Here is a 15,478-nt window from a genome sequence, read left to right as displayed (position 1 = left end):
AAGATTTCAGTTTCAGCTATAATGGAGTAATTAATATTGGACTTACCCTCCTATCATAAACAATCATAAAACCTGGAGAAATTATATTAAATAAAGTCCTGTGCCTGGATTCTTAGGAGAAGAGAGTCATAGAAATTGAGCCCTACATTCACTCTGGTGGCATTTTTCAAATTCTTGTGCAGGGAAATAGAGTCCAAGCAGAGAGTGGAAGTTTCTCTGGGAAGAGGAAATAGAAGCAGAGTTTCTGCAGGGCTACTCATATGGTTGGATTTTGGGCAACAAAGTACCACAGATGAGGCATTTGCAAAGAGGGATCCCCCAAAATTGCAAAAATATTTCTTTTTGGCCTACTCCTAAGCTGTTCATGTGGAGTAAGGCTTGAGGAGGCTTAGCAGAGAAGAGCTATTGGGAGATTAAAAGCTAAGCAGGGATTTCAGAAGTGGTATGCTGTTGGGGAGGCTTTGGAGTTTGGGCCCAGCCAAAATAAAGACTTAAGAAAACTTGGCAATTCAGTTGAGAACCCAGGAAGGTCATACCCTAGGAACAAAGTGTGCTAGAAGAACAAAGATGAAATAACCACTTTAACAAAATCTAAAACCATGTTTCAGAAGGATGAGATTTACCATTATTAAAGCAAGAGCAACACCAAATCAGAACCTATACAGTATGTCATTTGTAATTTCCAGCATACAATTAAAAATTACTATACATTCAAAGAAGTAGAAGGAAGTGACTAATAATCAAGAAATAAAGCATACTCATTAGAAGCAGACCCAAAGAAGGTCCAAATATTATAATTACTACATGACAACTGAAAATAACTATGATTAATATGTTTTGAAAAGATGGAAAAATGGATGAAAAAGACAAAGAACTTCAACAGAGATAGAATCTAAAAATAAGAACTAAATGGTCATTCCATAACAGCTAACTAAAAACTTATTGGATGGCATCACTAGCAGAAGACAATTAGAAAACTAAAAAATAGGGCAATAGAAAATATCCAAATTGAAGTAAAGAGAAAAACAACATGACAGTGTAAGAGACATACATGGGACATGATCAAAAGGACTAATGTGTAATTGGAGGAGTTACATGAGGAGAATAGAGAATAAATGGGAAAGTATTTTTTGAAAAAATAATGGCTTAGAATTGGCCCAGTCTAATTGAAAGGTATCAAAAGTTTGGTGAACCCACAGTAGGATAAATATAAAGAAAACCACACTTTGATACATCATGGTCAAATTGCTGAAAAAGATAAAGACAAAATCATGAAAACAGGCAAGATAAAAAGGCATATTACTTTTAGGAGAATAATAAGACAAATACCTGATTTCTTAACAAAACCATAACAGCCAAAAGATAATGGAATGACATCTCTAAAGTACCGAAAGCAAAACCTGCCAACCTAGAATATACCTAGTAATTATAGTCTTTAAAAAATGAAAGCAAAATAGACATTCTCTGACAGACATGCTAAGAGAATCCATTCTCATCAGACCTGCTTTACAAGAAATACCTTTAAAGACGTTTATAAGCAAACAAGGAATAAAATGGAACTTCCTAAATCTAATAATGTGTATGCATAAAAAACCTTATAGCTAACATACTTAGTGGTGAATACTGAATACTTTCCCCTCAGATTGGAACCAGGACAGAGATATCTAATATCAACTTTCCGTTCAACAGTGCACTGTAGATTCTAGTCAGTACAATAAGGCAAACAGAAACAAAAGAGAAAAAAAGTGTACATATTGGGAAGGAAGAAGTAAAACTATTCACCGAACATGATTCTGATGTAGGAAATTCAAAAGCATCGTCTTGAAAACCAGCCTTATACCACAGAGAGGGTGTATGGGACATAGCACAAATTTTTCTAGACAGTAAGTTTAAAAAAGTACAATGTATTATCTAATCTTCAAATAATGAATTCAACAAATGCCCAATGAGAAAATGTATATTACTGAATTCACCAAATAAAAACAGACATAGTATTTAAAAAGCGGCATGTACCATAACCCCCCTTTCATGTTTCTTTACTGCTTCTAATTATGCCATGTATCAGGGAAGTGTTCAGCTGCAAGTAACAGAAAACCAATTAACTATGACTTAGAAAACAAGGTATCTGGAAGTGGTGTTCATTCTGCTGCCAATGTTATAATAAAAAAGCACCAATTATCTAGGCTGTCATTCTTAGCGTATTTTACTTGGCCCCTCATGCCACTGAGCTAGGCACTGTGTCCACATTTAAGTCAGGAAGGAAGAGAAAGTGGCACCAGTGACACTCGTTCCCTTCATTAAGAAAGGAAACTCTTTCTGAGAAGCCTGAGACTTCCACTCTGTCTCACTGGACAAGGGAGTCTGGTAAAGTTTCTAATAAAGGAAGTCGGAATGGACAGGGCTGGTTTTGACCTGTATTTTTCCACAGGGGGCTCTCTGGCATCCTGGATGGGGCAATTGTGAGGGGCCCCTTCCACACCTGTCCCTTCTCTTTTTCAAAGAGTAACAAAATAAAGCCATTGTATCCCATACATATTTTAGTTACTACACCCACCACTGTCAACATATTTTGTGATTTGGCTTTCCCTTGTTATAATTGCAATAGTTTTGCAGCGTTCTGTACCTTAAGTGTAAGGCCAGACTTATTTAAATAAAGTTTCCTCCAGCCAGATTATTTCGTTCCTCTGAATGTCCATAGATCTTTAATAAGACAATTTATTAGGTACTTAATACTTTTTTTTTAACCTCTATTTCTATTACCTACCTTATCTCCCCTACTGAACATTAGCTTTATGAGATTTCATCTTAATGTTTATATCCTCAACAGTGACCTAGTACAGTGGCTTACACACAGCACAAGCACCCAGTCAAGTGCATTAGTGGATAAAGGACTTTGTGCGTGGGGAAGTCCCGAAACGGAGAATGGTTAGAAAAATGAGGTATTGTTCTAAGCAGAGGGAGGCAAGAGTGGATGTAGCTTTTTTTCTTTCCTGCACATTTTTGGTGTGTTAATCCATGTCCAGAACTTGACAACTGACTTGAGTTTACAAGAAATTAGCAGCTGTGGAAGGAGCCACTGTAAAACTCTGTTCTTTAGGAAGCACCCGAACCTATGAAAACGTCCTGAAAGTTTTGACTTGAAGCAAACACATTATTGTAAAGCAAATTCTACTTTTCCTGCAGATTTCATTACATTAGGGAGATGCTTCCCTGAGAGAAAATCCTCAGTAAAGCAAGCAGGTATGAAAACGTTAGATGAGGAACCACCAAGGTGGTTACACAAATGTGTGGGTGACAAGCAGAAAGTGATTTTTCTAGCTCTAGGAGTTTCTAAATGTCACCAGCTGGCTTGAACCTCCCAGGCTGTCCAAAGACTTTCCTCATGCTTGAGGATTCATTCACTCAGACCCTACTTTTGGATCCAGAGATCTCTTTTTCTGCTCCTCTTGGCTGGTACAGTAGGACCAGTAGGCTGCATTATCACACCTTGCTACCATTTTAGGTTGGAATATATGACATGTGCTAATGTAAAAATACCCTCTAGTCCTCTAGTTTTCCAATTCATTAAGACTTTATATACCAATTTCCTTAAATTGAGGAATGCCTTTATTAATATAACAGCATGTTTCATTACTGTTATACCAGCTAAAGATTAGGTATTTATTAGCCAGATAGAAGTCTTTTTTTTCCTTCTTCTTCTTCTTTAGTTGTGTGCCAAAGTTTGGATCGGTAGCTTTTTCCATGGAGATTTTCGGCTTCCTTATTTCTAGGCAGTCAGAATCTTTCCTCTGATGAATGTGGTATCTGATCATTAGTTGTCTCTGTGCTACTTGGAGTCAGTTATTTCTAAGATGAACTGAGGTGTGTTTTGATTGCACAGGACAGGAAAGTTTCTTTACCCACACTAAATCACAGATGTTGGAAAATAAAACTCTTTTGTACTTGTATATATATTGACATTTGAATGCTCAGCCCATTGCTGCTTTCTTTAAAATTCTTCATTTGGGAAATATATACTTATTAATCATCTGGCTGTTATTTTAGTTGAGAAGTGGTCAGAAGGAACGACACAAGAGAAGAAACCAGAATATGTAAAAGAATCAGGAGAAATATCTACAGTTTCCCAAGAACCTACACGGATGGAAAAATCTACAGACACAGAGGAGGACAATATAGCTGGACCACAGTTTAGCAACAAAACCACTCAGTTCCCATCAGTTCATGCTGAGCTCCCGCAAGAGCCTGAGGTGACAAGTGAAGCAGCTAGTGGTCCTTCAAAGGCATCTACTCCTAAGACTGCTACCCCACCCTCATCACCATGTCCAACAGCTGTCTCACCAGAGGTTGCCTATGTCCCAGCTGACCCAGCTCAGTTTGCTGCTCAGATGTTAGGTAAAGTTTCATCTGTTCATTATGATCAGTCTGACGTTTTAATGGTGGATGTGGCAACAAGTATGCCTGTTTTTTCCAACGAGGTGCTGAGCTCAGAGGCTGCTGAAGATAACATGGTAGCTGCTTCTGTTGCGTATTCTGATGAGGGGGTAGCAAGGCAGGTTGTGAGCCAAACATCTGGCCATGTAGACTTGGGTTCTAAACCTAAAGACAATAAGGCTGAACCACCAACGGCTTCCTTACTCCCCTTGCAGGATGAACAAGAACCTCCTGCTCATGATCAAGCTCCTGAGGTCCCTTTGCAGGCTGATACTGAGGTTACATCAGCCATTCGTATATCATCTGTCTATAAAGATGACCCTGTGATTGAAGGAGTTACTTATGTCGAGCTAATGCCAGGACAAATAGTCATCCCTTTACCCGATCAAGCTGCTTCTCTTAAAGAAAATGAGCTGTTACCACCAGTTAGTTCCACACCTACACTCAAGACAGACTCAGGCACATCTGAAAAATCTGTAGATTCTGCAAAATTTGCACAGTTGGAGGATGCAAAACTTAATTCCTCAGTATATGTGGAGGGAGAAGCAACAGTTGTGATCTCTGACACCTTTTTGAAAGGTCCATCTGCACTATCCCTGGATGCAGAGGGCTCTGCCAATGTAGTAGGCTCTGAAAAATCTCTGCACCTTGAAGTGGAGATCGTTGCGATAGTCCCTGAGCAGGAAAAGTCATGGGAAAACTCTGCATCCCAGGAGATGGGGGTCAAACCTGTGCTTTCTGGGGAAGCTACAAAAACTGTGCACTCAGGTACATCTGTAAGATCATCTAGTGGCCCCCCTCCTCCTGGTCCAGAAAGTCTTACTGAACCAGAAATCGAACCAGAATGGGAAGCAGCACCTGAACAAGGTTTGATGAAGCCAGGTAAGAAAATCAGATACTTACAAAGTTAAATATTACATTTCAGGTGACATTTGTATTTCAGGTAACCATCTAGGTAGGCTCTCTGAAGATTTGGTCAGACGTCTTACTTTCAATCGTTTTTTAAAATGCCAAACCTATTTAAAGGCTTTGTTGTATTTGAGATTTTACTTTTATGAGATGAGTGATTTTAAAGTGACATCACCAAAATTAGGTCTAAAAGTTTGGTCATTAGCACGTCTGTGTTATTCTTTTGAACATATGTAGTGAAAAACAGAGCCTTTAGTTAGGTCTGCAATCTGAATACTCCTATTACAAAACTGTCATTAAGGGGTATTGGTATCCAATTTCTCACTTGTGAATGTAAAATCAAACTACAGCAATGCATTTACATAGGTGGTGGCCTTTTAAAAGTGAAAGAAATGGTGGTGTGTTTGACTGTGCTTTCACATGGAGTCAGGAGAGCTCTGCAACCTGGTTTGGGGAGCTGGGTCAAGCACTGATTTCCTGCCTGCGAGCTTCCCGCAGCTGACGGAGCAGCTTCATTGTTGGATGGAGAGGGGACAGGTCAGGATGAAGATCTGTCACACAGGGGAGCAGCGGGGTAGCAGCAGCAGAAAGAACAGTCAGGCACTTGAGCAATGATGGGAACAGCTAAGATGACTGGCTTTCTTCTGTCAGTTCCCCCACAAGTGCCCACATCTAGCTGCTTTTTTTTTGGCTGCTGAACTATCGCCACTGCTTTCCTGTGACACAGACATGATTTGACCTCCATCTCGATCTAATTACGGCATTTGGTTTGCCCACCCTCCTAGACAAGTGCAGGGGCCTGTCTCCCTTTAGGGGAAGATGGGCCAGGCATGAGCCAACTTCCCCCATCCCTTTTGCAGAAACTCTCTGAACTTTGACTCTTACTAAAGCCAGAATGACAAAGAAATGTTACCAAAGCAGGTGTTTAGAGATCAAATTCTGTCTGGCAGTGTGACAGGGATTCTGTACAGCTGAAAAGGCAGAAGCCAGTGCTGGGAGTGTAATGTGTGAGGCTGGCATCACACTTGTGGCTTAAGCGGCATTTCCATACCAAGTCACTGTTTTCAGGTGCTTAACTATTACCAAGCAAGCATTAAGAGGATATTTAACAAAAATCTGAGGACTTGGCTTGTGCGTATTTTTAAATTAGTTTCAAGGATCAATTGAAAATTTCTGAAACTACTGAAAATACACTAGCTTAATCATGTGCATAGTGTTATCTTTTCTGGGGGAAGATAAGCTGCACCAAGGACAGGTGAACCCAGCACATGTGGGCCAACTTCATCTGTTCCATCAGAGACCTTTTCTCTGCCATCCCATCTTCTAGGACTCAGTTCTCAAAGACAGTACTATCTTTATTAGGCAAGTCAAACTGGATATTATAGAGTCCTTAGTGTACGTAGATGGAGGGTATGTCTAGAACTTTTTTTCTTAAAGAACCGCTATGGGACCAACCAGCCTTGTACTGCCGCCTCGGACCTATGATTTCAAGCCTTGCCTAAAAGCAGTGCTCTCTGGGGTTCTGAGTCCTAGATTATGTGATGGTTTTGTGTGGTGACAAATTAATGGGAGGTAATGGTACCTGAAGGGCCAAAGAGATTTGATTATGTGATCAAAAGATGATACCTAGTGTGGATTTCTTTCGTAAAGAAAAGAATCACTATGCAGATGAATTAACCCTTTTTTCCAGTGGCTTAACACGCTCAATTAATTTTTTGGTAAAGCCGAAATTGTCGATTTTCCATTTCCTCTCAAGGACCCTGTAGAAGCCATGTCTAAAGTTTAAGTACCTAGAAACAGCAACTTAGAATGAGATTGCTTCTTCAGCCACAACTCTAGTGTCCCTGCCTTGCCTCACAGCACTGTTCTCATTTCCCAACTGTAGAGAATCTCTCCTTTCACATTACCAAACACAATTTACTTAGCCCTCTCTATAGCATGCTTTATGGCACATATTTACTACAGCTGTTTATTTATATGTAAACGAAATTTATAAAGACATTTCTGTGCATAGCGCCTGATACAGAGACCAAACCTCTAATGCCTGCAAATTTTTTTTTTTTTTATAGCAATAGCAACAAGCGAAGCAGGACAACCACCACCATATTCTAACATGTGGACCCTTTATTGTCTAACTGATATGAATCAACAAAGTCGCCCATCACCGCCACCTGCACCGGGGCCTTTCCCCCAAGCAACCCTCTATTTATCTAATCCTAAGGATCCACAGTTTCTGCAGCATCCACCGAAAGTTACTTCTCCAACTTATGTGATGATGGACGACAGCAAGAAGACCAGTGCCCCACCTTTTATTTTAGTAGGCTCCAGTGTTCAGGAAGCACAGGATTGGAAACCTCTTCCTGGTCATGCGCTTGTTCCCCAGTCAGACACCTTGAAGAGATATGCTGCAGTCCAAGTACCCATTGCTGTTCCTGCAGACCAGAAATTCCAGAAACAGCCCCCTAACCCCCAGAATGCTAGTCCTCCTACAAGTGGACAGGATGTCCCCAGGCCACAAAGCCCAGTTTTTCTTTCTGTTGCTTTCCCGGTAGAAGATGTAGCCAAAAAAGGTTCAGGATCTGGTGACAAACATACTCCCTTTGGAAGTTATGGTATTGCTGGAGAAATAACCGTGACTACTGCCCATGTTCGCAAAGCAGAAACATAAAACTGGTAGGTAAATTTTCCTACCATAATATGTAGGCCTTAAAACATGAATTTTTAGCATTTTGATTTGTTGACCTGGACACTGAGATATTTTTTAAAAATAAATTGAATTGAGATATGCAGTGAGTTAGGGTATACTCTAATTTGATGAGATTATTGCCTCCAGCTTATCACCAATTACTAATAATGCACAGCAGTGCACTGTACCGTTATGACTCACACCAAGGATCTGGTGCCTAATACATGGACCGATCAACCCAATCACTTTTGAACACCTGGTTCTGTGTCTAGCCCCCTGGAAAATGCTAAAAGGGGATGGATTTGAAAAGTCTTATGTGGGAATTTACAATCTAGTTGGCATATTGAAGGGGTAGGGAGGAGCAAAGATAAAAGAGCTGGGAACAACTGGAGAGCAAGGTAAGAGATTATATATGGAATACCCAATAAATGGTAGTAAGAGTTTACTCCCTCTTAGAGTGAATATAGTAGAATGGATTGGAAACACATTAGAGCTAAAGAGACAACTGGAATTAATCACAGATATGAGTTTTATCACTCATTTAAAAGTTTTTCATTCAACCAGTACTTGATGCCAGGTACTGTGCTAGCTAGCCCCTTGTCCCCCACGTGTTTACAGGACAGTGAGCAAAACATGAACTGTATACCTTAGTGGAGGAGATGGACAAAAAATTACAATGTGTTAAGGATTATGAAGAAAACAAACATGGTACTGATACCAGCCTGCCTTTATTAAGCCCAGAGTATGCAAAGAGCCCTAGAGTTCTAGGGCAGGAAAGAACATGGGGGCTGGAGGTACTGCAAGTGGGAGGTAGGGGAGGGTACATAAGAGGAAACTGGAGACGTGAAGAGAAGACCATAATTCAGGGTCTCTGCATACCAAGGAGAAAGATTTGGATTGAAAGTTCAATGAGAAACCAGAAAAATGATAGATCCCTCTGGCTGCTACGTGGGAAAGGATGGAACGTCAGGAGGAGGTCATTAGAGGAAGTAGGGAGACTAGCTGAGAGTATATAATACAAGTGTTATACCTACACACCAAGGAATTCGGTTACTTAGAACAACTGGTGGGAATTGGTTCAAGTACTACAGTGACTATATTTATGGTGACAATTCTCAGTCATCAAAATATCTTAAGGCGATGGGCATTTACTTATTCCCTTTTTGGACTTATAGTAGAACGGATAAAATGGCTGTTTTCAGCATGAAATGCTAGGATACCTTACTGCAAATGCACAAGTAACTGATTAGATTCATTATTGCTTAGTGACAGGAGGGGAGACCTTGCATTTCTAATCTCACTTCACATGTTCAGTTTCATGATTAAATTTAAACAATTCGCTACATTATTCCTAACAGATGCCGAAAATGAGGCTGTTTGAGTCAACGTTCAAGGTGGAGTCTGCCACCAAGCCTAATATATCAATAAACTTCATGCAAGCACAAAACCTTGTATTCTTGCTTATTTTGTAATTCAGGAGGTAGGCAACCAATCAGACAAAAAAGGCCTTAAATCTTTTCAGACTTATGACACAGTAGCATTTTCCAACTCTTGTACACACTGTAAAAAAAATAACCACTCTCATTCTAGCTTTTCTAACCAAGAATTACCACTTGATAATTCTGTTATTTGGCATTCACACCAAATGAAGAGTAGCACTTCCCTATAATACTATACTAAGTGCTATCTTACTATACTAAGTGCTATCTACTTACCGCTGTGTGTGCTAGGCAGCTGGTTATCTCTTGGGACCTGGGGATGGCAGCACCACAAGGACTCCTTCATAAGGTCATTCTTGATAATTTAGGATGGTACGAAGTGGCGACATTAGTACACTTGAAAGTTTAAAAGAAATCACACTTTTTTGTAACATTCTAAAGCCTTTATTTAGCATCAGGTAGATTATTTCATTATAACACTTGTTAACTTCATGACAGCAATTAAAATAATTTACTGGCAGCTACCTAAGGCCCCTTGAAGTAATATCTCAGTCTGGGGTTGGGTGGATAAATATAAGCTTAATGTACCCCAATTAAAGGGGCAAAACTACTGTACAGTAGGTCTTCATACATTAAGTACAGAGGTGCCTTGCAAACTTAAAATGCACAAGACCTCCTGTTATATAGTTTGATACTTACATGAGTGCAACTTAATTTTTCTGGTGGCATTTGCCACTGGAAGTTGAAGCATTTAAAAAGGTTTGTCATTATGTAATGATGATGATGATTAAAATATTTCTAGGGCATTTTTTGTGAATTGCTAGATTTTTATACATATTTTCAATTCAAACGTACAATTAAACACCTTAATTCTAATGACATTGATTACAGAATTGTCAAAGTAAATTCCGAGCACTAAGATAAGCAAATGAAATGCCCTTTTCAGTTTAATTCATTAGAATTTTCAAATCAGGATACCTATTCTGAATAGTCAGGCATTTTTTCTTTCTGGAGGTGGGAAGGGGTAAAATGGAGAGGATTAGTTAGAAAAACAGCCATCTTACCAATGTAGTCTTTACAAAATGACATAACCTTCTCTGCATTTGAGCACATAAACATTGTATAGGAGTATTCTAAACATTTCAAAGTTACACCTAAAACATTCAAGCATGACAGCATAAAATATTCAAAATAACTTGATTTGGGATTACTATATAATTTCATAAAGCTAAAGTTACATTTAGGTATAAACCTTTAGTAAATATGGCAACAGCAACCATAAAAAGCATATTCTCCAGTTACCCAGCAGTTTCGCTTACCTCAATATAAAATAGTATTCCAAGTATGTTTGGATAGCAAAATTACCCATTTTCCATAACACTTTCATCACCAATATCACCTTATGCCCTACTTTTCTTGGGTGAAATGCAAGTTATGAGTGGGGTTTTTTTTTTTCTTATTTTAAAAGATGAGTAGAAACCAAGGGAAAAAATTTAAAAACATAGATTTAAGACTTATTTGTAAATTAGCCAAATGCCCTGACTTGTCTGCATTTTAATAAATGTCAGGCAAATTAAAGTAGTTTCTGTCCCAGTAGCTGCCCGAGTAAAGCCAGTCCTGTGCTCCATTGTAGGGATTAGGACCTTGATGGAACCACCTGTTTAAAGAGAAAAGACAAGATTTACAGGGAAACTGTCTGAAATCACAGGGTACCTGCTGCTTCACCAGCTTGCAGTATTCAGAGTTATGGATTTCCAAAGAGTGTGAAGTGATAGATTTTCTCTTTTGAGGGCACATATGTAGAGTAATAGTCCAAAACGTGTAATGATACCATGCAAAGTTCTATGGATTTTCCACAGCATCTAGCAATAGTAGGACCTTCTATCTAGTACGGTTGTTAGAACCAATATTTTTATCTAATTGTTCAACCGATAGCCCCATTCCTTCTGCTAGAAGGCATTCTTTTAAAAGCCATTAGGAATGGGAACTAGGATAAAGCAATTAACTTATACAACCTACCTATAGTAATGTGAGAGGTGCCTGGTTCAGATTAAATGCCCCTCAAGCCTTTAAAACTGTTTTACAAATGAGCTTAATGTTAGAGAAGTTGAATAACTTGTTCAAGCTTACAACTAACACCAAACTTGTTTGATTTTAAAGACCATAATTTTTCAAATATACTATGCCACAAATAATCTACTGAAATTAATCTAGTCCAAATCTTCCTGGGTCTCAATTTTTGTCATGCTGATATGTATTGTTAGGTTACATCCTAGCTTTTAACATCCTAAATTGTCTTATCTAATTCTAGAAGAGCTGCCCTAATCATTTTCTTGCCCTAAGAAAAACATGTCACCCATTTCTCACAGTCCCAGTTTTCTTTAAGTAATGGAAAATCAAAATTACTTGCTCAAGAGGTTCGCAATTAAATTTTGTGTAACATTTTGGAAATATGATTTAGTTGTCAGAGTAACATTTATGAAAACAGTTTTAGGTGTCACCATTTTTTCCAAATAAATTGCTTCTAAAAATATTTAACAATTAAGAGTGGTGTTAGATTTATCTGGTAAATCACAAATGTTCCTACTACCACAACAGAAGCATTAAAAACCCTGAGAGGAAAAAAAACCACTTTAGACTATGTCCTTGAAGGATCATATAGTAAACTGCCATTAGACCAAATTTTCTAGAATACTATTACTATTTTCTAGAATTTTCTAGAATACTAATACTGTTGATTTAGCTTTGGGGATTTTCTAGTTAGAAAATGTAAAAGTCAACTTTAAATGATCAAGATATATATTATTCAGACTTTGGTAACCAAACTAGAAATATGTTACAGAAGCATTATTTGATCCAAATCACAGAATTTTTCTCTAATATGAACTATATAGTTATACTTCTTTGGATCTCGAAAGTCTAAGCAGTAGAGGCACTTTTGTCAAGTACTTCAGAAAAGCAGGTGAATCAAAATTAAGCAAGCTTCAGACCCTGCGCTACAGGATTTCTTCCACACAAAATAGAGGATGAAAAAGCTGCAAGAAGACATTTCGCAGAATGACAGGTTTAATAGCAAAGGATGTTTTTTTGTTCGCATGTAAGCAAAGTTCTCTAAAGACCCCATCTGCAAGACTCCCTCTGGGGAGTCACTTGTTCTTGGGGAGAGTTCAAACACTGCATGAGAGATGAGCGCCTTGAAGCTCATGATCTGATGAAAAAAATTAAGGTTTCTTTCAAATTCTAGTTCTCTTAATTTTGAGCACTCAGGTCTGGAAACCTCTGCTGCTATCATCACACCCTCTCCACATACAAAGTCTGGTCAATTTATCTAAAGCCAAACATTTTAGGAAAGGATGAGTAATAAACAGGAAAGAGAAGGAGAATGAAGATTACTTTGCTACCTTTCATTCAATATTTCTGAGTCTACAGAGTCCACGAGTCTTTATCAGAAAAATAACATTCTATAAAATATTAACTCTGCACAATGCTCGTGTTGGGGGAGACAATGCCATTAATTTTTTTTTGGTTTCATCACCTGCCTCTCCTCTCTTTCAAATCCTGTGTCTCTCACCAGTACCCACACTTCTTCCCCATGCTCATTAAAGTCTGTGAGCTCCTCTAGGAAAATAGGTCAGGATGACAAACAGCCATTTTCATAAGCAGGGCAGTTTTATAGCCTGAAAAACCCTGGAGCCTGAACTCTCTTCAGTGTGAAACGAGTTTTTTTTTTCAGCTTTTAGTGTGGAAGAACTTGGGACAAGTTACAATATGTTTCTGAGTTTGATTTTTATGAAGCTAGTTAGCTCTACACAGAAGAAAATGTTTATCAAAACAACCCTACACCTGCCCTTACTCAAACTGAACTAAGCTATTCAAATATACACTACCAGTGGTGAAAAAAAAAAAACAAGTCAATGAACGTGCAATCTTCTTACCACCACTAGAAAAGTGCTCAAAGCACATTCTTTTGACAAAAGGTCAGCAGGATCTCTTTAAAGATCTGTATATTCATGTAACAACTGCTGGTCTATGACACAGCTGTGGAAGAAAGGCTGTTAGAGTTCACAAGTGTAGCTTTTAGTTTTTATTTTTCAGGTGACAACAGAGCTGTTTAAAGCTCTGCTTTCTAAATGTTATAACTATCTGGCAGTGAAAATTTTTCCTGGCCTTTTCACTTATATTGTATACTTGAAAATGTGACCAGAAAAATAAGAGTTAATAATTAGAATGATAGTACAAACGTGGGGTTCTATGCAAGAGAGACTAGAAATAATGATGAAATATATCAGACCTTTTCAAAAGGGATCACATCAACATAAAGCAACGTGGCTTTGCTTGAAGGATTAATGAAGGTAGAAGTTCTAATCACGGGTCTGCGGTTTACTAATTGTGTGCCCTTGCACAAGTCCCCTAAATAAAATACACCAGCATTTTGTTTCCCATTGTACCACAAAGGGATTTCTAGACTAATGGTTTTCAAACGGTATAACATGGAGTTTAGGGACCCAGGGTGTATGCAGGGTAGGAGAAGGTGAGGAGTGGCCTAGGGCCCGCCCTCAGCCCTGGTCCAACCACAGCAGCTCTGTCTGCATATGTTCTATATTTGCAGATTATTTATGCATTCACTGACAAAAAAGATATTGGTGCTAACAAAAAAGTCCCAAAACCACCAGATTAGATGATATCGAAAGTTATTTCTCATTCTTACAATTATCTTCCTTTATGATGCAAAAGAGTTACCAAATAATATCTGCTGCATATTGGCTCCAAAACTGATTTAATTACTGAATTGTAGGACGATGGCTTCTATTATGTGATACCAATGTAGAAAAATGTTTTATTCTAAATTATAAGAGATTCTATTAATAAAGTGGCTACTAGATAACTCCTGATTCTTAAAAAAAAAAAAAGAAAAAACTTTCAAAGCTTTGAAATTTTCTTGCCCACTATTTGAATGGAGTCCAGAATGTTCCTTCATACAAACTGCATTTCCATTGTATGTCATATCCCTTGTGTTTGGAAGAGTAAAGGTACTTTCTAAATATATATGCAGACGGCCCTGTAATTTATCTGCATGTATAAACAAATAGCTCTGAACCTATTTTCATGCCAAAATCTGCAGTTCTGGATTTCATTTCCCTTCTTATATATGGAAAAGACAGGGTTTTGCCAGATAAAAAAGCAAGATAGTTTTCTTAATTGGCATTTACCTGCAATAACTGTGTGGACTATTTTAACCTTAATTTCCAAATAGTCCCTTTTCTCTCAGCTTGACTACTTCGTCAGTGGAAAGACCTTCTCTCTCAGGCCCGGAAATAACTAGGCAGAATTCACATGAGGCCTTGGTCTGCAGTTCACCACATCTGACAGCCCTGCCCTGCCCCACACAGCAGCCACCTAAGGCTCAGCCAAGGGGTCTAAAAACCCACGCACCTCGTCTTCCAGTCCTCTTCCGACTTGGACCTGGTTTTGCGGGCTGCTCTTTGTTTTTCCTCAAGTCGTTTTTTTTCTTCACTGGCTTGATCTAAAGTAAGAACATCAATGGACAACAGTTATACTGCAAGGAAAGACTGCCAAGCGTAGTACTACTAAGCACAACTTTATGGAGAAGCACCATCCATATGTATTGGAATGAGCTCCATTTTATGAGAATGCAAACACCATAGTCAAACTTCAAATTAAAATTTTAACACATACCTAGGTTAGTAAAAGGCAGAGCTGGCATTCAAGACCCAGTTATCTCTTCCTATAGCCCATACCTTAAACATCTGCATTTACCAAAATGAACCTGCTTATTCTTAAGGCTAAAAAATGGTGTTAAAGTGCTTTAATGAAAAATTGGGTAGAAAAACTGAATAAATATAAGTTTTCTAAATCCTTAGACCTTGCAGAGCTCCTTTAGATTCCATTCACAAGAAATCCAAACAAAATTTCCAATATACTGTTGCACTGTCTCACTGATAATTCAAAGAGAGTATCAGAGTATTTAGTTAAAACAGGGTTTCTCAAACTT

General features: G+C 38.4%; 2 protein-coding genes across 16 annotated transcripts in view; one reads left to right on the top strand and one right to left on the bottom strand.

The window, feature by feature from the left end:
* CABYR (calcium binding tyrosine phosphorylation regulated) overlaps positions 1-9,473 on the top strand; it is a 22,045-nt gene extending 12,572 nt beyond the window's left edge. For 7 of the 9 annotated variants that reach the window (XM_015595723.2, XM_025038658.1, XM_025038660.1 and 4 more), the window contains 2 exons: positions 4,045-5,313; positions 7,410-9,473. In XM_015595723.2, the coding sequence (XP_015451209.1) occupies positions 4,045-5,313; positions 7,410-8,008 (1,868 nt within the window). In that variant the 3' untranslated portion in view covers positions 8,009-9,473. The remainder of the gene's footprint in view (positions 1-4,044; positions 5,314-7,409) is intronic. The other 2 variants (XM_025038659.1, XM_025038663.1) reach the window with 2 other exon arrangements.
* Positions 9,474-9,893: 420 nt separating this feature from the next.
* Positions 9,894-15,478, bottom strand: part of OSBPL1A (oxysterol binding protein like 1A) — a 193,577-nt gene continuing 187,992 nt past the window's right edge. For all 7 annotated transcript variants that reach the window (XM_006920023.3, XM_015595746.2, XM_015595744.2 and 4 more), the window contains 2 exons: positions 14,899-14,989; positions 9,894-11,122 (listed from right to left, as the gene is read on the bottom strand). In XM_006920023.3, coding sequence (XP_006920085.1) covers positions 11,020-11,122; positions 14,899-14,989 — 194 coding nt within the window. In that variant the 3' untranslated portion in view covers positions 9,894-11,019. The remainder of the gene's footprint in view (positions 11,123-14,898; positions 14,990-15,478) is intronic.

This window comes from Pteropus alecto, unplaced genomic scaffold, assembly GCF_000325575.1.
Source record: "Pteropus alecto unplaced genomic scaffold, ASM32557v1 scaffold146, whole genome shotgun sequence".
NCBI classification, from domain to species: Eukaryota; Metazoa; Chordata; class Mammalia; order Chiroptera; family Pteropodidae; genus Pteropus; species Pteropus alecto.
This window is presented reverse-complemented; position numbering and strand designations above follow the sequence as displayed.